The sequence below is a fragment of the Callionymus lyra genome, chromosome 5 (assembly GCF_982586985.1).
Source record: "Callionymus lyra chromosome 5, fCalLyr1.hap1.1, whole genome shotgun sequence".
NCBI lineage: Eukaryota > Metazoa > Chordata > Actinopteri > Syngnathiformes > Callionymidae > Callionymus > Callionymus lyra.
Window position 1 is genome coordinate 13,527,131 of NC_141822.1, and position 26,919 is coordinate 13,554,049.

Here is a 26,919-nt window from a genome sequence, read left to right on the forward strand (position 1 = left end):
ATCACTTGATGCTGATTCAGATGATCATCACTTCGGCCAGATTATTGACACGTGGATTACACCTGGACTGGTGGCAGATGCAGCTCCCAACACTCATTTCTACATTATATAAGAGCCATTAAATCAAATGTATAATTAAATAGGACTGTGTTGTATTTAAATCGATCGTATTAGTATCAAAACCAACATCAGTGACATTCAAGTTTTCAGGTTTTAATTGATTTTAAATATGGCAATTTAAATGTTGTAAAACAGAGTTTCCAGACTGAAAGAAGTATTTGGTGATTCATTATATTTTAACGATGGCAAATATCCAAATTCCTTGAGAAAAAAAACACATTTGTAATTGAATAGCTAACAAAGATAGTAATAATAAAATATTATCAAATTAAAATGAAGTTTATTTTTGATTTGATCCAACTTTTATGTACGTCTCAAAATAAAATGTTAAAGTCAATTAAAAAATTGATAAAAAACAGGACAATTTCTCTCAATCACATCGAATTGCTACATCTTATTTTAACATTAACATGACGACACTATAAAGATATCTTTCACTTTTATTTAAAATTAAAGTTATTTTAATGTTATTTTTCATTTTATTGTATTCATTTCATCATTTTAATTGTTTTTGTTTAGTTATGTGTATGCATGTTCAATCTTTTTTTGTGTGAACTACTGAACCCCAATATAATAGAAATAAAGAAATATATTTTATTATCTTATAAGTAAATCTCGTATTTAAATAGAGGAATTGAAAGTTCCGAAGGTTGAGTATAAATCTTCCTTTTAATTATTAAATAGTAAAAAAAAAGATTAAACACGATACATAACTTTAATATTTAAGTATTTGTGTATCTCAACAATCCAAGATGAACAATAAACTCATATATTTATTTTAACACGTGACGTTTAAAAGTATTAAATAAAATATAATGACAGGTCGCTCTGTGTAATTATCTTAATAGCATGTTAAAGATTTGTTTCAACAGCAGATTCAATGTTAATACTCGGAGTGGGCGGGGCTCGTTGATTGACAACTCGAGACAACAATGGCAGTGGGAGGAGCTTCGCCTCGGACTGGGCGTGTCTTTCTCTGAAACATCAACCAATCCCGGCGCAGCAGCAGCAGCAGCGGCGTCGGGACTGACGTGACGCGCGAGGGCGTGACGTGCAGAGAGCCAGACGAGCAGCGGAGGAAGAGGAGAGCAGCTGCAGGATGTGTTCGTCTTCAGCGTAGATGGTACTGCAGGTACACTCGGAACCGTAACGGCTCCACCACCACCGGGGGCTGCGGCGGGTTCGCGGTTCGAGTCTAAAAAAAAGGTCCATTTAGAGAGAAAAAAAAAGATGTCTGGCGGCGGAGACGTGCGAGTCCTCCGCCAAGAAGCCGGACAGGAGAGCCCCAGGATGCCGGCCTGGAAGCGAGAGATCCTGGAGCGGCGGAAGGCGAAGGGCGGCGCGTCTGGTGGCGCGGAGACGGCCAACGGTACCGGACCCGCGACCCCGAACCTGAACGGAGGAGGAGGAGGAGGTAGAGAGTCGCCGACGAGCCGGAACCACACCGCCGCCGGACAACAACAACACTTCGCCAACAACAAAGGGACCGCGGACGCCGGACGACCCGAGAGCCTGGTGCTCCAGGAGAGCCTGGGCCCCCTGGAGGAGAACCCGTTCATCAAGCAGGAGAAGGAGCGCAGGAGGAGGCAAGACCAGGAGAACGCGGCGCGCCCGGTCCAGCACATCCTGGAGCTGTACGGCAGCGTGCCGGGGATCCGAACCATCCGAGCCGACAACATCATCATCATCGAGTCGGATCCGGATTACTTCCCGGACCAGGACGCGAGGAAAAGCGGACACAACAACCACTGGCAGCAAAACGGGGTGAGTAGCTACAGCTCCCTGAACGACCTCCTGGACCGGAGAGGGAGTGCTGTGACCGAGATAAGAGCCCAGGAGGTGGTGATTTATGACACCACGTTGAGCAAGAGCGAGGAGAACCTGAGCACCCTGGGCGGCGGCGGGGAGGACGCCCTCTATGGGGCAGGTGCGGGACAGGGCAGGGTGAGCCGGATGCTGCAGAAGTTCGACTGCAACTACGGGAAGCTGCAGAAGAAGTCCCACAGCACGGAGAACCTCCTGGACCTGGACTCCGGCGGCGGCAATAGGCCGAGACTCCGGCCCAAGCCGCGTCAGGATCTGGTGCCAAAGCCTGCGTTTCAGAGGCAGTGGTTGTCGGAACTGAAGCCAAAGCCAAAGTCGCCCGTCCCGGATTCCGGCGGTTCCTCCAGAAGAGACGAGCCGGATAAGGGGAGGTCCACTCCAGACCCGGAGTCCACCGTCAGTCCACATGTCGTCGTGCCATGTTCCCCGACAGAAGGCCGTCGTTCCCAGAGCGAGTTAAGCCCCAGCCATTCTTCCAAAATGTCCCGTAGCACCCCGGCCTTCGAGTTCAGACCGTCCCCCAAACCGGACTTCGCCCAGATCCCGGACGGAGACGCTCAGGCCATGGCTCTGGCGAACCTTCGCCTTCAGTCCCGGAATTCCTTCACGGTGATCCCCAAAAGGCGCCTCCAGTCGTCGTCCGCTGCCTCGGGTGGTGCCGCCAACACGACACCATCATCCGGTCCGGTGAAGTCGCCCCCCTCCCAGAGAGGTCTGGACCCCAAAGGTCACCCCTCGGCACCAACAAGTGTCACGCTTCCGAAGCAGGAGAAGATAGAACCTCTTCGGGATAAGACGCCCCCAAAATCTGACCCACCATTAAGTCCAACTGTAGCTCCGTACACGCCTTCTCCCGGCCTCGCTCTCTCCCCCCCCTCACCTGTCGTCGCTCGCCCCGATACCACCCTCCCGACGTCACCCCCACCCGCCGAACCCCAGCAGCCGCCGTCTCCCGCCCCCTCCACCCCACCGCCCGTAGACCACCTGCCAATCACAAACATTGACGACATCGAAGTGGACCGTCTCCCGGTTCCGAGCCCTTCGGTCCAAAGGAGGAAGGGGAACACCTTCACCGTGGTGCCTAAGAGGAGGGGGGAGTCCGAGGCCGGCGCGCCGAGCTCACCCGAGCCCCCTCAGCAGGACGAGACCCCCGCGGGGACTCCCACCCAGGGGGCTCCGTACACTCAGCTGGGCACCCTGCTGAAGAAACGCTACCCCGCCGTGGAGGAGATCGAGGTCCTGGGGGGCTACCTGTCCCTCTCCAAGTCCTGCCTCTCGAAGATGGGCTCCGCCGGGAAGAAGGTAGGGGTCCTCGTTTGTTTTTTAATAACGGTGTGTGTGTTTTCGGCAATTTAACACAAACTGTTTCACTTGAAATGTCTGTAAGAAGTGATACTTTCTAAACCAGCATCTAGAACAGACCTGTATTTATGTGGCCTTCGTAATGTCAAAGTAGGATCATGTATAAATGGTTATAACGCATTTAAAAAGAGTATTTTGTATTTATTATTCATTTCCATTTTCACATAACACTAATTTACCCTTACTCTCCTTTTTGATAATTTTTTGAGTATATATTAATCCCTCAAAATATTTTTTTAAGTTAGTTGAAGAAATGTTTTGAAAAAAATAAAATAAAATAAAATTGCAGCCTATTTATCTTAATAAAAGTCACAGCCTATTGACGAATATCCTTTTTTTTGGGGGGGGATTTTCCCGATTTCTTTTGCTTGATGGCCCCTAACAACATTCACAGAATTGAATGTGGCCCCTTGAAGAATTTTAATTTCCCACCCCCTGATCTAGAACCTGATGGTGTTTATCTCCTGCTGGTATTTGACAAACCATTTTGAGCAGTTTTTCTGGTCATCAGACCTTTTTTTTCAAGGTTCCATTACCATGTAATAATCAACCCTCGACCTCTTTTTCCGTCTTCCACGATTTCAAGTCGTTCCTTCCCTTGACCCGGTTTCAGGATTAGAGGATTAGAATCCTGTGTTTACACATCGGCCACTTACCGCCGCACAATCTGCATCTCGCTTCTTACGAGATGTTCCCGGAGGATCATCTCCTGGGGGGGGCGACTCGTGGCGGGTCTGACCCTTACCTTAAGTCATACACGTGGAAAATCATTTTTTCCTTGTAAATAGCTGTCGGCCCAGTTTCATGCAAATTGCAGGTGTGGCTTCAGGTGTTCACCAGGTTCTCAGACTGTCACATTTGTTTATTAAAAGGAAGTCGTGACTAAATGACAGTAGAAACAGACATTTTAGTGATAACGAATTGAGAACTTTGCTTTCTCACTTTAAATACATTAAGAAATCTCTTTTTTTTTTACCTTGAATTGAATGATTTAACTCACCTTTATATCTTATTCACTGAGATTTTTTAAAATATACAATTTAACTCATTTTATGTCTTTTACATTTGGTCCTTCTTTTGTTTTTTACTGTTGCTTCTTCATCGGCCTGTTCCTCTAGTGCTGAAAGGAAACCTTCAAATAAAAAATGTATTATTACTATTGAACATTGATGAAACCATAATGCCCCCCCCCTTACCCTAGTTATGTCTTATTAACAAATCATTATCACATGAGGAAACGCAACAGAAATGATGATAGAAATCTAGTTTACAAATTTAAATCCTCATTTACTGTATGTTGACTAAAGATACGATTACATTTTTTGTTTAAAAACACATTTAAAAGTCTTTCTCTGTATTAGTTTGATGACAAAAAGTGGTGTTTAACAATGAAGGGGAGGCTATGGTGCATTCAATAGCGTAGGAAAATGTAAAATTAACAGAAAAAGAATTATTCAACAAATGAAAATGAAACAAGGAACAGAAAACAGTGTTTTGTTGTTTTAGCAGGAATTGAAATATGACAATCTTGAGTCTAATCTGTGTCATTAATATTACAATAAAATAACTTTGTGTGTTTTCTTCAATCTATAATACGTTTGTATCAAGCCGTGTTAAAATAAAAGGTCATTTAAAGTAGTCGACATCTCAGGCACATCCCTGAAAACCTTCATTTCATTATAAAAATACTGAACAATGAGAGAATATGCGACCGGCTTGATCTGTCTACGAGCTATTTTTGTGTTGGTACTTTTGTTTTCTTGTGCTGAATATACTCTTGAGCACTCAGCCTTTCGATCTAGGTTGGGCGTCTCAGACAGGTTCCTTGACCCGGTCAGTTGTAATCCTCCCCATTCTCAGAACAGCCAGTCCCTCACTGTACATGTCGGCGCTGAACTCATTAAGCGTGGAAGTGTCTGCGAGAATAGTTTTGGAATAAACGATCCGTTGATGTTTTCATGTCCTTTGACCCTACTGTTGGCTGGTAGTTAAGAGTTTTGAAGTCTTGGACGAGATCACTAAACACTTTGATTGGCATCAAGTCGCCTTTATTAACGCTTAAGTAATAACAGCATTTTTTTATCACTTGATTTACGACAGGAGTGTTTGACGTTTTTATTGAGAGGTTGAGATGTGTAGGTGTAGCAGTTTGATTATCTTTGAACCAACACAATTGACGGATCTGTCCGTCTTATTTAAAAATGGACTAAAAGCCTGGAATAAAAATGTTAAGAAAAATATAACGAAACAAGGAACTGATGATGAAATTGTGGCTCGTGATCTGAATGATCTTCCTGATTCTCAGATCCTTTGAAGTGGAGTTACTTCCGTCTGGTTCAGAACGAGCTGCCCTTTCTATCGCCTGCGGCGCGATGATGATAATACTTTCATTCTTCCCACGTTGGGGAAAATTTGTCAGCAACAACATCTGGTTCCATCGAGACAAATATATTAATCTTTCTATCAAGTGATTTTTGGAGTCGCAAAAATTACATTTTGTTCTTTTACAAGTGCGAGAAACCCCAAATAAATGCTGTCCTGCTGTGAACTCTATATTTAGATGAGACTGACAGACTGAAAAACCTGTTTTTTAATCGTCAAAAATGTTGGTTATAGAATACATAACACACACGCAGGAGGCGATGACACATTAAGATCTGTTTCATACAATATAGTAAAGTTTACTTTAGTTATAGATCTACATGTAAAGGACTATTATATAAATATATGCTGATAGCAAATGTTAATTGAATTAAATCATAATAATCTGTTGTGTTTTACACACTCAACGAACTTAATATGAACAATGAAGACGCAATAAATAAATTAAATTAAATCAAATACAGAGCAAGACATCTGTCTCATCGAAGTGATTAACATACAAAATATGTATATATAACAGGAAATAAACATCTGCTCGACTAAAATAACCATCAAACATTGTCTCACATATTCATTACGTTATTTCAATTACCATTTGAGTTAAATATGCAAAGAATTCTCTCCTTTTTTAGTGGAAAGAAGCACAATTTCTTTGATCTTGTCAAAAACAACACATTTCAAGAACCACAAATGAAGGTTATGTTTATGCACATGTTATATTTAGGTTGATACTATATTTGTGAATCATTTAAAAGTCACATAATTAGGATTTACTTAAGATTTCCAAATGTCATGTCAATGTTTTATCAAACCACTATATCACTTTGTATTGCACATGTATTTTTTTGAGACCTCTGGACACACTGAGAAATTGGATTTTATTGTAAGTTAATTTTGTCTTAATGTTGAAGACAATAGATGGATGGATGGATGGATAGATAGATAGATGGATGGATAGGTGGATAGACGGATAGACAGATGGATAGATAAATAGATAGATAAAAATGTAAGAAGAAAAGTTTAGAGCAGAATCACTGGGTATTTTATGGGGGTTTTTTTCCCCGCACCTGCACTCAAATAAATGGTAGAAGCATTGATGAATTGACTATGAGAAGAAGCATCTCAGAGAGTCTTCCCGTTGTTACTATAATCTTCTCTTCCTCCCTGAAGACCATCATCAGACGACTCAACTCTTCCTCTGTCTCTACATTAAGAGCGTTTTATCTGAAGATTTCCTGTCATCCCTCCGTGTCCCTTTCAAAAAAAAAGACGTCACTTTTTTGTTCCCCTCGCTTTTTGTCATCAGCAAAGCCCACATTTTTTATGATCCCGTTCTTCTCAAGCGTGGCAATTACAAAGAGACTGACCGGCGTAATTTGTGTGGAATTTCTGCTTCTGTGTCGGACCAGCCTTTTGTAAAAAAAAAAAAAAGAAAACGGGGCCTGGGATCAGAGTTCCAGTTCCTCTCTTTTCCCCAAACTTGGCTAAGAGAGAATGTTCCACATAAATTTGAGTCCTCAGACCAAAAGTAGATCACTCAGAGTTGCCGAGAAACTCTCGACGTCTTGCTCTGCAACAGCGTTCAAGGCCAGTGTAACCTAGATGGTACTTGTCGCTGCGAAAAGCTCTACCACCACATTTTTTCCGTGTTGAAGCCACACTTCTTCTTCTTCTTGCTAATAGGGGCCCGTCCAGGCTCTCCCTGTGATCTCCTCTCTATCTGGAAGGAATTGTGGAATAGCTATGTAGGTCAAGTGCAGCTCGGTGTACGACGCCAATCCTTCATTTGCATCAAATACCCTCAAGTGGAATAGACACTCCCCGCAATGACTCAATTTCCTGCTGCGAGTTGATTGGATTCGGGCCCTTTAACTAAGCCTGTTTGTATTGCTGGATTTACTGATATGAGGGAGAAGATTCTGGTTGTTTCTCAAGACCAGTTCTTCCTGATGAATTATGGGATCCTTTTTGGAGAAAAATCTTTGCAAAATCAAACACACATAGAAGTAATTGGTCAATATAAGTCTATGGATCGGGGTATGCTACCCTCCGAGGAGTTTTCACGAGACTACATTGGATTTTTTTTAAATGACGGAAATGATCTAGCCCTAGGTAGACAAATATTAATAGTATTAACAGATAGTACTGGCAGGTTTGTTTTCATGTCTTAAAAAGAAGGAGCTGTCTCGCCTGCAGTTGATTCAGAACTCTGCAGCGAGAATTCTGACCCGCTCTAGTAGAAGAACTCACATTTCTCCGATCCTTAAAAATATTCACTGGCTGCCAGTTTCTTTCAGGATCAACTTTAAAATTCTGGTTCTTACTTTCAGAGCTATTCATGGTCAGACTCCTCCTTACATCAGTGATCTGATCCAGCCTTACACCCCAGCTCGGGCTCTGAGGTCTGTGGATCAAGATCTACTGATGGTTCCTGAACACGGTTCAGGACCAGAGTAGAGAAATCCTTCCAGGCTGTTGCTCCTAAGCTTTGGAACAATCTTCCTCTCCCTCTGTGTTTGATGATCTACTGACTCCTTCAAGAAAACATCTTAAGACACTTTTATTTGTTCAGGTTTTTCCTTGATTTTCTGGAACTCCTGTTGTGTTTTCAGTTTTATCTTGACCTTTAAAATATATACTTTATTTAATATTGTTTTGATTGTTTAAGCGCTTTGTGACCCTGGTCTGGAAAAGCGCTTTTTAAATAAAAATTACTTACTTACTTACTTTGGCGATAGCGAGGTGTGCATGAAATTGACTGAATTCTAGGACATCCATACGTCATGAAACTCGTTGAAGATCGTTGGACACTTGACTAGTATTGATCAACGATGATCAGCTCATCTTAGCTCGCTGTTTATTCACATAATTGAAAAAATAGTTTATTGAGAAAAAGTTTAGTGAAGAGTTCGGATTGACACATATAGGAGCTTGATTTTTCCACCAGGGCAGCATGTTACACCTTTGTTTATATGTACAGTTGTTCCTGACTTTTGTCTTCATGTAAGTTTAAATAAACATCTCCATTAGGGTATGCACGAAATAAGTGCGTTATTCGATATTGGTTTCTTCAATTGCGATATTAACGTGATATTTTTTCTTTCACCTAAAAATGTCGCACACAGTCTCTAGTACTGTAGTGGAAGTCCCGGGGTTTGGATCAGGAAAACAATGCGATATTTTTCTTTTGTTTATTTCACGATAGGAAAAAAATATTTCCCGCGAAACTGAGCGACATCAGAGAGGAGCCGCCGGCGCGACGCGATATCACCAAATCAATAATAAATCCCACCTCCTTGTACCCGCACACATAACGGTTTATCAATGACCTGATGCTAACAACTTAGCTCATTAGCATACGGCGAAGACGGACAGGTTTAAACTTTGGCCAACCTTTAAGAACGCTGAAACCTACTGAGACGAAAAGCACTAACAGTATGTTGCTTTAGCAAAGGGGGCTGAGAGAGATGAGCGACTGGATCACTCGTGTTTGAGTAGCTCATAGGTTAGTCTTCCGTGTATATACCGCCGGCAAGATGCGTCGCCATGGCAACCGAGCCTAGCAACTAGACCGAGACTCAACGGGGACATATAAGTACAAATTGACAACTTTACAGAACGTGACACTGATTGGTCGAGGTGTGCATTTAAGAAATGCTTGATTTATACAATAAAAAATTAATAAATTATCGCACGTTTTCGATATGCATATCGCACGTGCCAACATCGCGATGTCGATATTTTTTTTCCGATATATCGTGCAGCCCTACTCTCCATCAAGCAAACCTTACAGAAGTTCAGACTCAGAGTGTCAACCTTCTAATACTTTTTAAAGTTTACCATTGAGATCCAGACGGCGAGAGCGAGTGAAACGGTCTTTAAAAGGTTGACAGATTTGAGCGGTGAAGACGCTCTTGCTAATGGGAGAGTTAATATTTTCACGTGAAAATTCATCCAATAGGTATTTTTTTGTTTCAGTTTAAGCAGAAGTTGCTTAGACTTCTATAGGCGTGAGTGCGGTTCTGGTCTCAGTGAGCCCGCCCCTCTCCCCGACTAGCTGGGATAGACTCCCGCCCCACGTGTCCCTGATATTTTAACTAAGCTTAAAGTAAGATCCTTCATTTCACGTTCAAAATAAGACATGCCATCGCTGCGAGCGAAGTTAGTTTTGGATAGAGATGTCAGAGTTAATTATAAATGGATACCCTTTGGTTGTTGATGGAAAAAACCCTAATAACAGCTTTGACTGATGAATTATCTACACGCCTGGTGCTGGTGAGTCGAGTCTCATAATGTTGCTTGAAATCTATGAACTGGCTGTTTTTAAACAACACTTTTTTTTTGTAGTTATTCTAAATAAAATGCTCCCTCGTCAATCATCCATGGTCAGGATCATGTCTGGTGAAAGTCAAGCAAAGAATCCAGGATGAAAACAATAAAGTTTTACCTTACCTTACCTTAGTTGTAACTGGATAACAACTATGAAGAGTAAAGGCCGACATTTACATTGTCACACGTGTGAAAGTCCATAGTGTTTAATTATTTACCTGACAGCAGCATTGTTCAACACTCCACCCTCACAGTTACTCCTACACCATGGATACCTTTAGCATTTCACAGATGGACTTTCTTCTGTGGTACTTTTGCGAAGGCTGGAGTTCACGGTGTGCTGGCAGCTTTCTTCTCGTTTTACGCTCGATTTAGTGGATGAACTTTGAAAGTTGGTTGAATAGGATTGTTTTATAACAGCATGGCTGTAAAAATGTAGATGTTATCATATCGCATTTCTATACGACTTTGATCTAGTTCTGGAACTCCTGTTGTGTTATCAGTTTTATCTTGATCTTTAAAATATATACTTTATTGAATATTGTTTTGATTGTTCAAGCGCTTTGTGACCCTGGTCTAGAAAAGTGCTATACAAATAAAAATTACTTACTTACTTAATAAATGCATTTCTGTAAGACTTTGATCTCGTAATAAATGCATTTCTATACGACTTTGATCTCTTAACAAATGCATTTCTGTACGACTTTGATTTCGTAATAAATGCATTTTTGTACAACTTTGATCTCGTAATAAATGCATTTCTGTACGATTTTAATCTCGTAATTAATATATTTCTGTACGACTTTAATCTCGTAATAAATGCATTTCTGGACTTTAATCTTGTAAAAAATGCATTTCTGTATGTCTTTGATCTCGTAATAAATGCATTTCTTTACGACTTTGATCTCGGAATAAATGCATTTCTATACGACTTTGATCTCTTAACAAATGCATTTCTGTACGACTTTGATCTCGTAATAAATGCATTTTTGTACAACTTTGATCTCGTAATAAATGCATTTCTGTACGATTTTAATCTCGTAATTAATATATTTCTGTACGACTTTAATCTCGTAATAAATGCATTTCTGGACTTTAATCTAGTAGAAATGCATTTCTGTATGTCTTTGATCTCGTAATAAATGCATTTCTGTGCGACTTTAATCTTGTAATAAATGCATTTCTGGACTTTAATCTTGTAAAAAATGCATTTCCGTACGACTTTGATCTTGTAAAAAATGCATTTTTGTACAACTTTGATCTCGTAATAAATGCATTTCTGTATGACTTTAATCTCGTAATAAATGCATTTCTGTTCAAATTTGATCTCGTAATGAATGCATTTCTTTACAACTTTAATCTCGTAATAAATGCATTTCTGTTCAACTTTGATCTCGTAATAAATGCATTTCTTTACGACTTTGATCTCGGAATAAATGCATTTTTTTAAGACTTTGATCTCGTAATAAATGCATTTCTGTGTGACTTTAATCTAGTAATAAATGCATTTCTGTACGACTTTGATCTCGTAATAAATGCATTTCTGTGCCACTTTGATCTCTTAATAAATGCATTTCTGTACGACTTTGATCTCGTAATAAATGCATTTCTGTGTGACTTTGATCTTGTAATAAATGCATTTCTGTGCGACTTTGATCTCGTAATAAATGCATTTCTCTACGACTTTGATCTCGTAATAAATGCATTTCTGTACTACTTTGATCTCGTAATAAATGCATTTCTGTGCGACTTTGATCTCGTAATAAATGCATTTCTCTACGACTTTGATCTCGTAATAAATGCAATTCTGTACGACTTTGATCTCGTAATAAATGCATTTCTCTACGACTTTGATCTCGTAATAAATGCAATTCTGTACGACTTTGATCTCGTAATAAATGCATTTCTGTGTGACTTTGATCTTGTAATAAATGCATTTCTGTGCGACTTTGATCTCGTAATAAATGCATTTCTCTACGACTTTGATCTCGTAATAAATGCATTTCTGTGTGACTTTGATCTTGTAATAAATGCATTTCTGTGCGACTTTGATCTCGTAATAAATGCATTTCTCTACGACTTTGATCTCGTAATAAATGCAATTCTGTACGACTTTGATCTCGTAATAAATGCATTTCTCTACGACTTTGATCTCGTAATAAATGCTTTTCTGTGTGACTTTGATCTTGTAATAAATGCATTTCTGTGCGACTTTGATCTCGTAATAAATGCATTTCTCTACGACTTTGATCTCGTAATAAATGCATTTCTGTGTGACTTTGATCTCGTAATAAATGCATTTCTCTACGACTTTGATCTCGTAATAAATGCTTTTCTGTGTGACTTTGATCTCGTAATAAATGCAATTCTGTACGACTTTGATCTCGTAATAAATGCATTTCTCTACGACTTTGATCTCGTAATAAATGCTTTTCTGTGTGACTTTGATCTTGTAATAAATGCATTTCTGTGTGACTTTGATCTCGTAATAAATGCATTTCTGTGTGACTTTGATCTTGTAATAAATGCATTTCTGTGCGACTTTGATCTCGTAATAAATGCATTTCTCTACGACTTTGATCTCGTAATAAATGCAATTCTGTACGACTTTGATCTCGTAATAAATGCATTTCTCTACGACTTTGATCTCGTAATAAATGCATTTCTGTGCGACTTTGATCTCGTAATAAATGCATTTCTCTACGACTTTGATCTCGTAATAAATGCAATTCTGTACGACTTTGATCTCGTAATAAATGCATTTCTCTACGACTTTGATCTCGTAATAAATGCTTTTCTGTGTGACTTTGATCTTGTAATAAATGCATTTCTGTGCGACTTTGATCTCGTAATAAATGCATTTCTCTACGACTTTGATCTCGTAATAAATGCATTTCTGTGTGACTTTGATCTCGTAATAAATGCATTTCTCTACGACTTTGATCTCGTAATAAATGCTTTTCTGTGTGACTTTGATCTCGTAATAAATGCAATTCTGTACGACTTTGATCTCGTAATAAATGCATTTCTCTACGACTTTGATCTCGTAATAAATGCTTTTCTGTGTGACTTTGATCTTGTAATAAATGCATTTCTGTGTGACTTTGATCTCGTAATAAATGCATTTCTGTGTGACTTTGATCTTGTAATAAATGCATTTCTGTGCGACTTTGATCTCGTAATAAATGCATTTCTCTACGACTTTGATCTCGTAATAAATGCATTTCTGTGTGACTTTGATCTTGTAATAAATGCATTACTGTGCGACTTTGATCTCGTAATAAATGCATTTCTGTACGACTTTGATCTCGTAATAAATGCAATTCTGTACGACTTTGATCTCGTAATAAATGCATTTCTGTACAACTTTGATCTCGTAATAAATGCAATTCTGTACGACTTTGATCTCGTAATAAATGCATTTCTCTACGACTTTGATCTCGTAATAAATGCATTTCTGTGTGACTTTGATCTTGTAATAAATGCATTTCTGTACGACTTTGATCTCGTAATAAATGCATTTCTCTACGACTTTGATCTCCTAATAAATGCATTTCTGTACGACTTTGACTCGTAATAAATGCATTTCTGTACGACTTTGATATCGTAATAAATGCATTTCTGTGTGACTTTGATCTTGTAATAAATGCATTTCTGTACGACTTTGATCTCGTAATAAATGCATATCTGTGTGACTTTGATCTTGTAATAAATGCATTTCTGTGCGACTTTGATCTCGTAATAAATGCATTTCTGTACAACTTCGATCTCGTAATAAATGCATTTCTGTACGACTTTGATCTCGTAATAAATGCAATTCTGTACGACTTTGATCTCGTAATAAATGCATTTCTCTACGACTTTGATCTCGTGATAAATGCATTTCTGTACGACTTTGCTCTCGTAATAAATGCATTTCTGTAAGACTTTAATCTCTTAATAAATGAATTTCTGTACGACTTTGATCTCGTAACGAAAGCATTTTTGTACGACTTTATTCTCTTAACCAATTTCTTAGCATCTGGTCTAACACACAAGAATGTTTTATTAAATACATTTAGTTTGACAATTAGTCTGTTATTATCATCTGGCAAAGACTGCAAATGTGTAAAAAGTGTAATCAGAAGTCAGTGAGCTGTCATAGTCATGTTTTATTTAGTGTGTGTCGGTGCATAAGTAAGATGAATCGGCTGGGAATTTATGTTTAAAAGGAGAAGTTGAATAAAAGTAGTTTTCCCATATATAAATGGAGAGTTTAAGGTAAGTCACACTTCCTTTTATTTATAAATCCATCCATCATTGCCAAGTTCTCACTAAGAAAAATGTGTCACAATCGTGTGAGTTATGTCCGTCATATAAACATTTTTATAGTCGATTCTCCATGCGTTGTCATGGACACATCTTTGCTGTAGGTAGTCTTTCTTGCGCTCACACCAGCTAAACCAGTCGCTCGTCTCCACCTCCTCCCCCGTCTGTCTAGCTCCACTCTCCCATTTCCCCTCTGTCGTCGTATATCCATGGCACCTGTCGCCGGGGCAACACAAACTGAGGCCATTCTATCTCATCATTAGGATTCCAGGATAAGAGCAGATACTCTCGCTCTCTCAGAGACCTTTTGACGTCACACGTGGAGCTTTTTCTCAGCCAACCATGGCTCAGAATGACGTCTCATAGTTCACAGAAAATACATTGTGTTTGTAGTTCCATTGATTCTCGTGCTTTTAAAAGCGTTTTTTTTTTTATTTGTATGACCTTTTGTTCAGGAGATGATCTCAGTCTTCAATACAACCAGAACATGAGGGAAGGTGTGGCTTGTTTTTCATAAAGTTTTTCTTATTCACACAAAATAATTTTTTAGTGTGTACAACTTTGTGTGTTTTTGTACGAGGCCTGTAACTCGTGGTTGTTATTTTGTCATGTAGCTGTTGGCAACGTTCAATTTGGGGCAGCAGGGGCTTTGTTGTGATTAACTTTATATATAGTTTTCTAACTTTTTCACACAGTAGGAAAAACCAATTGGTCAAACGGAAGTCGTAGGTGAAGATAATTTACTTTTACATTAAGTATTATTGTCTTTATAAGCAAATTAATCAATGAACCTCGTTTTATTTATTCCCGTGATTACTCTGAATCACTTTAACGTAATGTAATTATTTCTAGACTTAACCTTAACCCGGTACTACTGCTTCATATATTCTTTTACTTTCCTTTTATACCCATTCATGTTGTGGTGATTTTATTAGTGATGGGCTGATAAAGCTTCATGAAGCGTCATGTTCAGAGTCCGCTTGATTCATCACCTTTTTTTTGCACCTCAGACAAGTTTAATGTCAGTATTATATTCACTGACCAACCTTCACATAAAAACGATTAAATAGAATGGCATGTAAGTAAGTAAGTCATTTTTATTTATATAGCACTTTTCCAGACCAGGGTCACAAAGCGCTTGAACAATCAAAACAATATTCAATAAAGTATATACTTTAAAGGTCAAGATAAAACTGAGAACACAACAGGAATTCATGGAAATTACATCTCGGCATAATGCTGAATCAGCAGTGTTTTTTGTTTGCTAAGAAAAGTTTCATACAGGGTTTAAGTTTCATATCTTCATTTTATTTTTACTTAACAAGTTTATTTCTTTCTTAAGCTTGACTAAAACAAGAGTTATTGATGTTGTGTCAGGGGTCACATGCTAATGATATTTCAGAGACAATCCTGTATTATTTCTTTAAATAACACCTTTTAGGGAGTAATAATCAAACAGAAATTAAATAAATTAAACTTTTCTTTCTTTCTTTCTTCAAGAAACATCTGAAGACACTTTTATTCGTGCAGGTTTTCTCCTTGATTCTCTGAGACTCCTGTGCTGGTCTTGATGTTGTCTTGACCTTTTAAGAATATATTTTATTGTGTATTGTTTTGATTGTTTAGGCGCTTTGTGAGACTGGTCTAGAAAATCGCTCTATAAATATAACTTACTTACTTACTTGCTTGCCCTGTTAGAAATGTAAAAGATTGCGATATATTGGTCATTTCTTCTGTTTTCTTTAATCCTCCCCAAGGAAACAATGATATCATTGAATACATGACAAGTCACTAATGTGTCGAAGGATTAACTGACCGACGATAATATGAAACAACTCTGTTGGGTAAAGGTTTAAGAAAGAAAAAAAGTGGATATTTTCTTCACCATACTGCATTAATATTAAACAGCACAAACATCTTTTTGTCAAAAAAGTAAAATAATTCTTTTTTTTTGTTGTTATATGCTCTCGTCGTTTGTTCATTTTTGGGTTTCAATTCAACTTCCGGCCAATAGATGGCAGCAGTCCTTACGTCCTCCGCAGCTAAATGAACAAGGAATCCTGTGAGATCCTGGTGATGACTGAGAACCAGAGGATACAATCGACTCCAGCAGCTTTTAAAGCCGATGTTTGGACATCAAAACAATTCAAAATAGTTACGACTTCGTCAAGAGTCATGTGGTCTAAAAATTCTGCAACACCGGAGTCAAGTACTCGACAATACTACAAATATATCCTTGTTACTACAGTATCAAAATATTTCGTATCGTTGCACCTGTATTGTGATACTATCGTATTTCCAGATTCTTGCCAATACACACGCCTAGTGTTGGTCAGTTTGGTTGTTGTACTTTAAATCGTATCAGAATGAAAACTCTTTATCCTAGGAGTCACAATATCAGTCTTTGTTATGGATGATGGATGACAATCTCTATTTGTTGAATATTTCTATTCTTCTTTGGTTCTTCTAATGAGCGGAACATGGAAAATGCCCCGAAGTTGAACTTGGCATGTTCTTTGTAGTGATTGTCGGGCGTGTCCGCACCTACCTTACAGCACAATGACTCACTGCTCCCATATCTCTACCTTCCATAAGCGGCTTTATTCCAACGTCTCTTATCAGCCGAGCGATCCCGGGCTGGACCGCGCAGGTAAACACACACACACACACACACACACACACACACACACACACCCACAGGTTCCAAAGAGTATTGTGGCTGTGACTCAGTCCGTCTGGAGACTAGCGAGTGTAAACACAGATTTTTTACACTTGGCTGTGCTCGTATCCCACGTCTGCCTGAACCACCTTCTCTCTGCTGCTAATACAACCTAGTGATCAACACTCGCTGCATGTGTTTCTCACTCTTTCACGATGATGTTTAATTTCCTGAGAAGTTGCTATTTTCTACCTTGGATATCATCGGTTCAACCTTTTTTTTTGGCTTTTTATAAAATCTTTGTTACAATCCTTTTTTTTATTACCCATCTAGACTCATTACATTATTTACATCCTTGAAAATCTATTCAATTCTTTATTTATTCACATATATTTTTAATGTGGGTCGTGATAGTTCCCCTTATATCCCTTTGTGTAATATTAACCTTTACACATGAATCATTATTAGTGGTTAAAAAAACCAAACAATTAGCTTTATATTTTTCAAGAAAAGTGTGACATTAAATCTTAATGTAAACAATAAAATGAATACAGATTAGTTGATTTAGTTTTTGGCTGGCAAGTTTCTCTAACTATAAAAAGAACTTCTCTCAGTCAGCAATACTGCTTTTTATTTAGAGCACGCAGTTCTGACCAGTAGGTAGTATTTACGGCGCGACACATCGTGTCTGAGGAGCAACTTTGACATTAAAATAAATTCTAAATTAAGATGTTGAAAGGGTTAATTAACAAAAGTGTTATTTCTTTATGAGCCTTTATTTTCATTTTTAAGATTATTGTGCTCTTTTTATAAAATCTTGATTTCATCTTGAAACACTGTAGAATAAACTGATTATAGTATTTTATCTTGTCCACTATTTGGTGTATTTTAAGTTATTTTTCATGAATACAATGTTTTCTAATTGCTTGACTACTCGTGGACTCGTCACGATGTCAACCATGACTATTGTTACTTTAAAGGTTTTGTATTAAAGATATTTTAAAATGTTTTTTTATTTACAAGTTAATGTGAATTTAAGAGCTGAGTTTTTATAGTAAATGTTTTGATCTATTCACGGTTATTTCAATAAAGGAACTATAGTCAGTAAAATCATCTGTTATAGTTTATCTGATTAAAAAATATCTGTTTATGATAAAGAGGCCATTTTCAGTTGGAATATCATCAAAACCATCATGTTTTCGTGAGCGTTGTCAGATAGATTGTGACTCCAGTCTTGTCGCACCAGTAGATGTTGCCAGTGCCAGGAATTGTTTTCCAGGCCAGTCGGCACGACTGCCCTCATTTACCCAAATGTGGCTTCTACTGAATGGACACACACACTTACATAGACACACACACTTACACACACACTCACTAACATAGACACACACACTCACTAACATAGACACACGCATGCAAACACACACATGCACTCACACACATCATGCACACACAAAGACACTCATGCACAGATTCACTACCACAGATACACACTTGCACACACACACGGGCACGGACTCACACAGACACGCACGCACGCACTTAAACACACGCACAGACTAACGCACAAACACATTAACAAAACACACGCAGGCACATGCACTCTAACAAAGATCCACACCCACAGACACACAAACACACACTTAGAGACATGGACATAAAAAACACACAAAGACATTCTCACAAACATGCAGACACAGAGAAAAATACTTACACAAACATAGACTCAAACGACCAGACACATACAGTACATGCACACACTCACAGAATCACAGACGCACACTCACAGACGTACACGTACGCACATAGCATACTTCCCCTTACTCCAACCCACATACACACTCACAGACGTGTACATGCACACTCAAGCACACACTCACAGACATACACACACACACATACACACATACACATACATGCCCTCACACAAACACAGACACTCCAACACACATGCACACTCACAGATTCACAAACAAACACTCACAGACATACACAAACACACACACAGACTCGGCTATTCAATTGTACAATTCTGAGTTTTGGGGGCAGGAGTGGAGTAAAAGTATCATGATGTTCTATTCTATGTTAGTCTTTGTATCCTTTGTCTTTATTATTTTTCTTTGATCTATGTTCTTTATCTTTAGACTTAGATTGTATCATCTTGTTCTTTCTTTTTATAAAAACTTGTTCTTGTTCTTATTTTATTTTTATTTATTTTTTATGAATAATAGCTGTATTGCTGAGGCTAATTGGACAAAAGAATGTACATGCATACACAAAAAGACGTGTACATGCATACACAAGCACATACTCACAGATTTACAAACACACACACAAAGACGTACACAAACACACACACATACATACCCACACACGCACAGACGTATACATGCACACACAGATGCACACTCAAAGACACATACACACTCACAAACATCCACACACACACAGAAACACACACTCGCAGCTTTTTGTTGATTTCAATCTGGATGTGATTCGTGTCTTTGGTTTAAGTCTTAATGATTTATTTTTGTGTACTTTTTAAACCAACCGTCTGATGTAAACAAATGGCTGCAGACACTGATATGATGCTTCATTCATGCACCTCATGAAGCTATAGTTGTGTAGCTCTGCCATCATCCAGAGAGAGAGAGAGAGAGAGAGAGAAGAGAGAGAGAGAGAGAGAGAGAGAGAGAGAGAGAGAGAGAGAGAGAGAGAGAGAGAGAGAGAGAGAGAGAGAGAGAGAGAGAGAGAGAGAGAGAGAGAGAGAGAGAGAGAGAGAGAGAGAGAGAGAGAGAGATATCATGGGCCAATAAAGTCCTGGACCTGACCCTGCACAAGCTCTGCTGGTGTCGACTCTTCTGTCTCAGAGATGAGTTTCCCGGACGAGCGACCGCATGAACTGAGAGACAGAGAAAAGGGAAGCGAGCCTGTGGTTAGTCTGATTTATTGATGGGCCTTTTTTTCTAGACTTCCTCTAAGACAGGATGTCGGTTTGATTCTTTTTTTTTTTTTCGGGTTTGTTTTAAGACTTGCCACAGGAGGAGAACAAGTGTGTTCCTCCTAAATATAGTCTCCAAGATCCCTGTGTCGGTAAAACAAGCAGCGATACTGTTGCAGTGCGTTTGTCTTTCTCCTAGTTTGACCCTCATCTGACTGATTTTAAAACGGTGTCGCCACCTTTTGTTTTTCCAAGAAGTTATCAGAGAAGTTGCTGATGGTTGAGGACATAATGGAGGTGTCCAGGGCACCGCCCGCTGTGGTGAGTTCAAATTATGGGATGGTTGTTTTTGACACTGCCTCAGAAACGGGAAGTATGAGTCTGATTGCATGTTGTCTTTTCTTTCTTTCACGCTCAATTTTCCTTAAATACCTGCTCCTTCACCAAACCAACTCCAGTTTCACTCATATTTTAAACATCTTTTTATCTTAGTTTGAACATCTTCATCAACACAAACATTAATCTACTTAGATTTGAACTGTCATAACTGGCCACATAAAATGACTTTAACTTAAGTTGTAAATAAGTTTATTGGAATTGTGTTGATCATTACTGTCCAAAATGTTGTTTTGAATTAGAATCAGCTCCTCTAAATCTGACACCATGGTGCTCGTTGTGAAACGGCTTGAATGCCCAGTTTGAAGGGGGGTTTATTGGGGTCTTGTTCACGAGTGAGGGGCAGATCACATCGAGATCCCTCTGGCTGGCACTCGAACCCCAAATATCACAGGGTTTCTCTACCAACTAGTTTGGGTCCGTTGGTGCAGCCAACCTCTCGTTGGATTGAATTGGAAATGGATTTAAAAGAAGTGTGTTTCATCGTATCGCAAAAACTGCTCTAGTCATCAGAAATGGTTTGAGAAAAAAAAAACTTCACGATGTGAACAAGACCTTCTGGTAGCAACAGGAAACAGAAACAGAAACCACACCTCAAAATGTCGAACCAGCTTCAAGAAGGCGACGATTCAGGCTGGAGCGTCATTATTTGAAGCATCAAACCGTCTCATTTATGTGGCCTGAGTAGATTATTGGTCTACATATGGTGACTTATGAATATTACAGTGTTAAGTCAGTAGTTGATAGTTAGATAAACTGTATTGATCCCTCTAGAGGTAAATTCGGGAAATTGTTTTTCCAGCACACAGCAAGCAGACGATAGATTCATAAAACAAGACCAAGAACAAAGTGCAATAAAAAGAAAGTACGAGATGACCCAATCTAAGTCTAAAGATAAAGAACATAGATCAAAGAAAATGAACAAAGAAAAAGGATACAAAGATTAACACAGAATAGAGTCATACTTTCACTCCACTCCTGCCCCCAAACTCAGAATTAAACAGTCTAATAACACGCGGAATAAACGAGTCCCTGAGTCTATTAGTGTTGCATCATGGGAGGAGCATCCGTGCTTCATTCTCTGCTCACTGATGACAGTGTTCAGAGGATGACTGTCATCATCCATGATGGACAGTAGTTTGTCCAGTGATCTCCTCTCAGCAACTGTCACCAGTGAGTCCATCTTCAACCACAGAGCCAGCCCTCCTGATTCAAGATAAGACGAGAGACATATTTGTTTGGTGACGGAGGGCGAACACAGATATAATTTAGACAGAGTGAGAAAGACTGAAAAGACAATATCATACTCAGACTTCCTATAAGATCGATGTACATTTGTTTGGCCCACAACCTTTTTTTTTGGTCTGGCCTGATTTAAAGACATGTTAGCCTCGTACAAGAAGCTTCTCACTGATCATCATGATACCATTATGAAGCATGAAATCAATGGGATCTTATTGCAAATAAATGTCTCTACACAGTATAAGATCTCCAGCTCTGAGATCATTTTCTCTCCATTCACTAATGAACGCTGGTTCTAATTAACCGATAAGATAATTAATCCCATAATCTTAATTGTAGATCACTTATTGCAAACACTTATTGATAGACTGATGACCCATACATGTAAACCCAGAAAAATAATTCCTGGACTAAACTCTTAAATAATCCTGGATCGTCCGTGAGAGACCAGAAGCGTTGAGAGAGACTCCTGATGTCGGATGAATCTGGAGTTCTTTAGGTCCTAAAATGATCCAATCCTGGGCGTAGACGAACGATCGGTTCTGGACCGGCGAGAGTCTGAGGCCGTGCTTGTGTTGGCGCGAGGCCTTGTGAGGGAGATTATTGCAGATTTAGATGGTGCCAGGTTCAACGCCGGTAAGAGCTTTCAGCTGACCGCCGCGCAGGATAACTGTGTGTGTGTGTGTGTGTGTGTGTGTGCAGAGCTGGGAGGAGTGTAATGATGTGAAATCAAATATAATCTCAGAGCTAAATACACTCTTTCAAACTCTCTCAGGAACAGTTTTCTAAACTTTTCTGACACGTTTGTTTTTTTGATGCTGGAATTTAAATCTTTATTTTTTGTAATCGTTTAGCTTCAGGCGTTATATATCTCAACAATTATTATCAACTTCCATTTAGAGGAAAACTCACATTGCATTCACACGTATACTTCCTGTTAAAGGTAGTGTAGTAAATAAAGATACTTTTTAAAATATACAAATACATTTGATGGATTTAACTCAGTAAATAAAACTAGCTTGATTAGCTTGCGGGTCAAATGTGGTCACATTGGATTCAGTTGAAAGTACGAGACTCAGGTTTGCTCCCTGCAGTGTGAGCCGGGCGGAGACGATGGTAATTACGACGCTATAAGGAAATAACAGCGAGTTAATGTTTGCCTCTGCTGTGCAGGCAGAGATTTAACGACCGTAGTGATTTTTTTTTACCGTCTGATTATCAGCGAGAGCGACAACATTAGAAACTGTTAACAGCGGTTGGTTACAGTTCACTCCTGTTTCCTCCCACGGTTTGGAAATCCATTTGTTGTTCTCCTGCCTCGCACCCCAGGTAGCTGGGACAGACACCAGGCTTCGAAAAAACTAGTTAGGGGGGAAAAATATATACTTTTAAAGAAACTACAAAAGAAAAAAACAATGATTAATGAAAATAAATAAAAATAATACTAATAAATGATAATAGTACTCATAATAATATAAACATCAGAGGTGGAGTTAAAAATACAGTATAAATGGAGGAAACAAAAAGTATAAAATATACATTTTTGTTTCATTTCCTCCTCCTTCAGTGATAAATTTGGTTAGTTTTGTCAAAATAAAACAAGATTTTTCTTCAAAAACAACAGAATATTCTTTGATATACATTAAAGAAATATATTAATGTTTTGATAAATATGAAGATAAATGAAATTCATTATTTTTTTCAACAATTATTTTAAAGATCTTGTCTGGTTTTGTTATACATTTTTATGTTTTTTTTGTTGGTCATACAAAAATGACAATAAATATAAATGTATTTTTAAAAAACACACACCAACGATGGAAAATGAACAACCCGATGTTGGTAATAATAACATATACAGTACATACATAAAGTACTAAATTAATTCCTGAAATCCCAATTTAAAGGCAGTGAATTAAACATATTTTTGCTGTTAATCTAAAATGTTGAAGGTATAAATGGGGGTAAAAAATGATCTGTAATATTAAGAGAAACTCAACAACAGAATATTCTTTGATATACATTAAAGAAATATATTAATGTTTTGATAAATACGAAGATAAGTGAAATTATTACCATGTTTCCCTATTTCTAGCTGTGGATTCATTACAAAAAATATATTTTAATATCTTTTTTTTTTCTGTCTTCCTTCAGCTGAACATCTCCTTCAACGAGTCGAGCCTGCACAGCACCTACGAGTACCCGTCAGAGACCAGCACGTGGGACGGCGGCGAGGAAGACGAGGAGGGCCGAGCGGACTTGAAGGTGCCCGAAGAACTGCCCAGCATGGTGGGACGCATCCACATCCCCAGAGCCGGATTCTCCAGCTCCCCCAACAGCAATGGCAACGGTGAGAGAACTGTCTTTGAATCCATTTTCTTTCTCATAATACTTTAGTCCATCAAATATTCCTGCTTGTTTGAGCTGAACTGATTCATACTAAAACAAATAGAAAAGTCGTTTCATTGCTAAAATGTGAGGCGAGAGGGACACCTACTGGTTAAAAGTGGAAGTGTAAAAAAAAAATACTTTGATGGTAACTTTTTTTTTTTTCTTGCCTCAGATCTGTCCAACTATGTTCCCAAACATTCCGTGGACTTCAGTGCTTGGCAGGAATACAAACAAGAAGACAGTGTTTACCAGGAAGTGGCCGTTGCCCAGGAGACTCTGATCACAGAGGAAGTCATGGTGAGAAGCTACAATTCTTTCTTTTACTTTTACATAAATGTTTTGACACCGGTCCATATTTTCATGCTGCGTCGGTCCATGTATCTGTGTCAGGAAAAAAAAAAATCAAAATCAAATTATAATAAAAATCACATTTATTAATTATTTTGGAAAGAGGTGATTAAAACTTTGTCTATTTCTTTTTTTAGCACCAAGTGCAAAACTGTCTGTACTTTTGATATATTTATCTGAATCTTAATTTCGGCAAAAAAGGCGGAAGTTGTTGGACTTTGGCCGCCTACAGGCCAGTAGGGTAATTGCACTCTGCGTTAGGAGTTTAAATCCTCCATCGATGGACTAAAGACAGACAGACAGACAGACAGACAGATGGATACTAACTTGTATATTAAAAAGAAAGGAGGAGGAATTACAAAATAGAAACTATATATGGACATAATAAATTGGAGCAAGATTACACAATTTTACTTTAGTTTGTTGTGGTGTTGTGTAAATGTATTTTTGTTTAATTTTTGATTGTTATTTTTTTCAACAATTATTTAAAAGATCTTGTCTGGTTTTGTCATACATTTTGAGTGTTTTTGTTTGACATACAAAAATGACAATAAATATAAATGTATATTTAAAAAACACACCAACAATGGAAAATAAACAACCCGATGTTGGTAATAATAACATATACAAACATAAAATAATAAATTAATTAATGAAATCCCAATTTAAAGGCAGTGAATTAAACATATTTTTGCTGTAAATCTTAAATGTTGAAGGTATAAATGGGGGTAAAAAAATGATCTGTAATATTAAGAGAAAATCATAATAATTGGTGTAGAAACAATTAATGTATTTTAAATAGGAAAAAAGAAATATTTTAGTGAACAATCAAGCAGAGAAAAAACGTTACAGAAGAATAACATGAAAGAAATACCAATCAATAGATATAAATAAATATTTTTTAATGAACCATCTCTTGTGTTTTTCCGCGAGCAGCTGACGCCGGCCGACAGTTCGTCTCTGTCCGACTACAGCAGCGAGCCGGCGCTCTACTTCTGATGACTCGGCGTCTGAACACGCCACTCGATACGAACACGCGATGAAAGAGAGAGAGAAAAAGAGAGAGAGAGAGAGAGAGAGAGAAAACACTGCCACCGTCTTATCAAGCTGCTTCGATCGTCATGGTACCTGATCCTCCCGTCGTGAACCACTCTATAAGCAGCTGGACTGTTTTGACTCGTGCAGTTGATCTGTTTGTCTCGTCCATCGCCCGCCTCCTCGACTGAACCCAGATCAGTGTTTTTGCAAGGACAGTGTTACTGTGAAGGACTAAAGAAAACACACAAGGGTGCCACAACTGTTTTTTGTATCTGCATGTATGAAAAGAACTGAATGCCTTTTTTGTGTGTGTGTGTGTGTGTGTGTCGTGTTTTATGACGAACTCGTTATGATTGTTGGATGCCAGCAGGTGGCGGTAAAGAGAGAGGAGTCTTTGTTGGGGGGGAAGTAGCAACTGATCAAATGCTTGAAAAAAAAAAAGTGGCCTTGGCCAAAAAAAATGTCTGTATGTATGTCAGTGGAGAATGTTTGTGCTGGAGAAACACCTCACGAGGTTTACAAACCGTCCGACGACATCTACTCTTGACATTCCACTGAAGCTCCACTCTTGTCTTCAACATTTCTACTTTTGCATGTGTGAGCGTGAATGTACGTATGACCTTTTTTAAATTCAGATTTTTTATAAATGGGGAACATGATTTTTCCTTCTTTTTTTTTTTTTTAAACTCTGCCAAGATGATACAAGCATCACAAATCCTCCTTCAGCCAGTATTGTTGTACACACTCTCCACGCATCGTTCTCGCTCGTCTCCACGGATGAACCCGTGTCTGCTCCGTTCATTTGCACAACCATTGCTTTTTTTTAGATTTATTTTGCACATTTATTTGGGGGAACAAACCTGACTGAAACGTGCACTTAAAAACAGCCAGATACGTTTTGTTTTTCCACCAGTGATTTATAACTTCAAAAAAAAAACAACTAAAACCACTTAATGGAAGACTGAAGGTTGCCATGTGTAGTGATTGTGTTTGGATGCTGGTGCGGCTCTTGACAAAATATTAGTTTATCATTAAGGATTGTTTTTAAATTAAAAAAACTGTAATTAATGAGAGAAACAAGTTTGACATCTAATCATTTATACCAGTTAAAATTTGAATCTGTAAAAAATAAAAGTGTAATATAATGGAAAAATACTACTATTAATAATGATATTAAAATATTTAAGAACAATAATACAGAATCCATCGAGTTAAACGTTCTGAAGTGAAGCAGTCACATGACCAGCCTCCAGACCAATCGCCTGCCTTCGTCTTCTCAATCTATCTGTTGAGACCGGAGTGATTGACAGCCAGAAAAGAAGTCACCGTTGCCATTACCAGAAGTCACATGACCTCTTCATTGTAAAAAAAAAAAAAAAAAAAGGTGGTGCAGCAGAAGCTCCGCCTCCACTGTCCTTGTGAGCGGCGTGTCCGTCATTCTCGTAGAAGCAGACGTGCTTTCTGTAAACCTGTCGTCGATGATTTTTGGGGGCAACATTTGAATCATGTCACAAATGTACAGATCAACAGTCAATAAATAGAATGAATAAAGCAACGTGTCCCGTCTCTGATCATGTGA

General features: G+C 38.6%; 1 protein-coding gene across 1 annotated transcript; it reads left to right on the forward strand.

Annotated features, from left to right (window-relative positions):
* The first annotated feature begins 1,200 nt into the window (after positions 1-1,200).
* tprn (taperin) lies at positions 1,201-26,887 on the forward strand. The gene is made up of 4 exons (XM_087791031.1): positions 1,201-3,246; positions 23,718-23,913; positions 24,127-24,251; positions 25,239-26,887. Exons 1-4 carry the CDS (start codon positions 1,351-1,353, stop codon positions 25,299-25,301), a joined length of 2,280 nt encoding a protein of 759 aa, XP_087647157.1. The 5' UTR covers positions 1,201-1,350; the 3' UTR covers positions 25,302-26,887.
* Positions 26,888-26,919: the final 32 nt, after the last annotated feature.

Excerpts from the sequence above, each read along its gene's own strand:
- tprn (XM_087791031.1), top strand. The coding sequence starts at position 1,351 with ATGTCTGGCGGCGGAGACGTGCGAGTCCTCCGCCAAGAAGCCGGACAG. Across the intron at positions 3,247-23,717 it reads TGGGCTCCGCCGGGAAGAAG|CTGAACATCTCCTTCAACGA; the intron begins GTAGGGGTCCTC and ends GTCTTCCTTCAG. Across the intron at positions 23,914-24,126 it reads CCCCAACAGCAATGGCAACG|ATCTGTCCAACTATGTTCCC; the intron begins GTGAGAGAACTG and ends TTCTTGCCTCAG.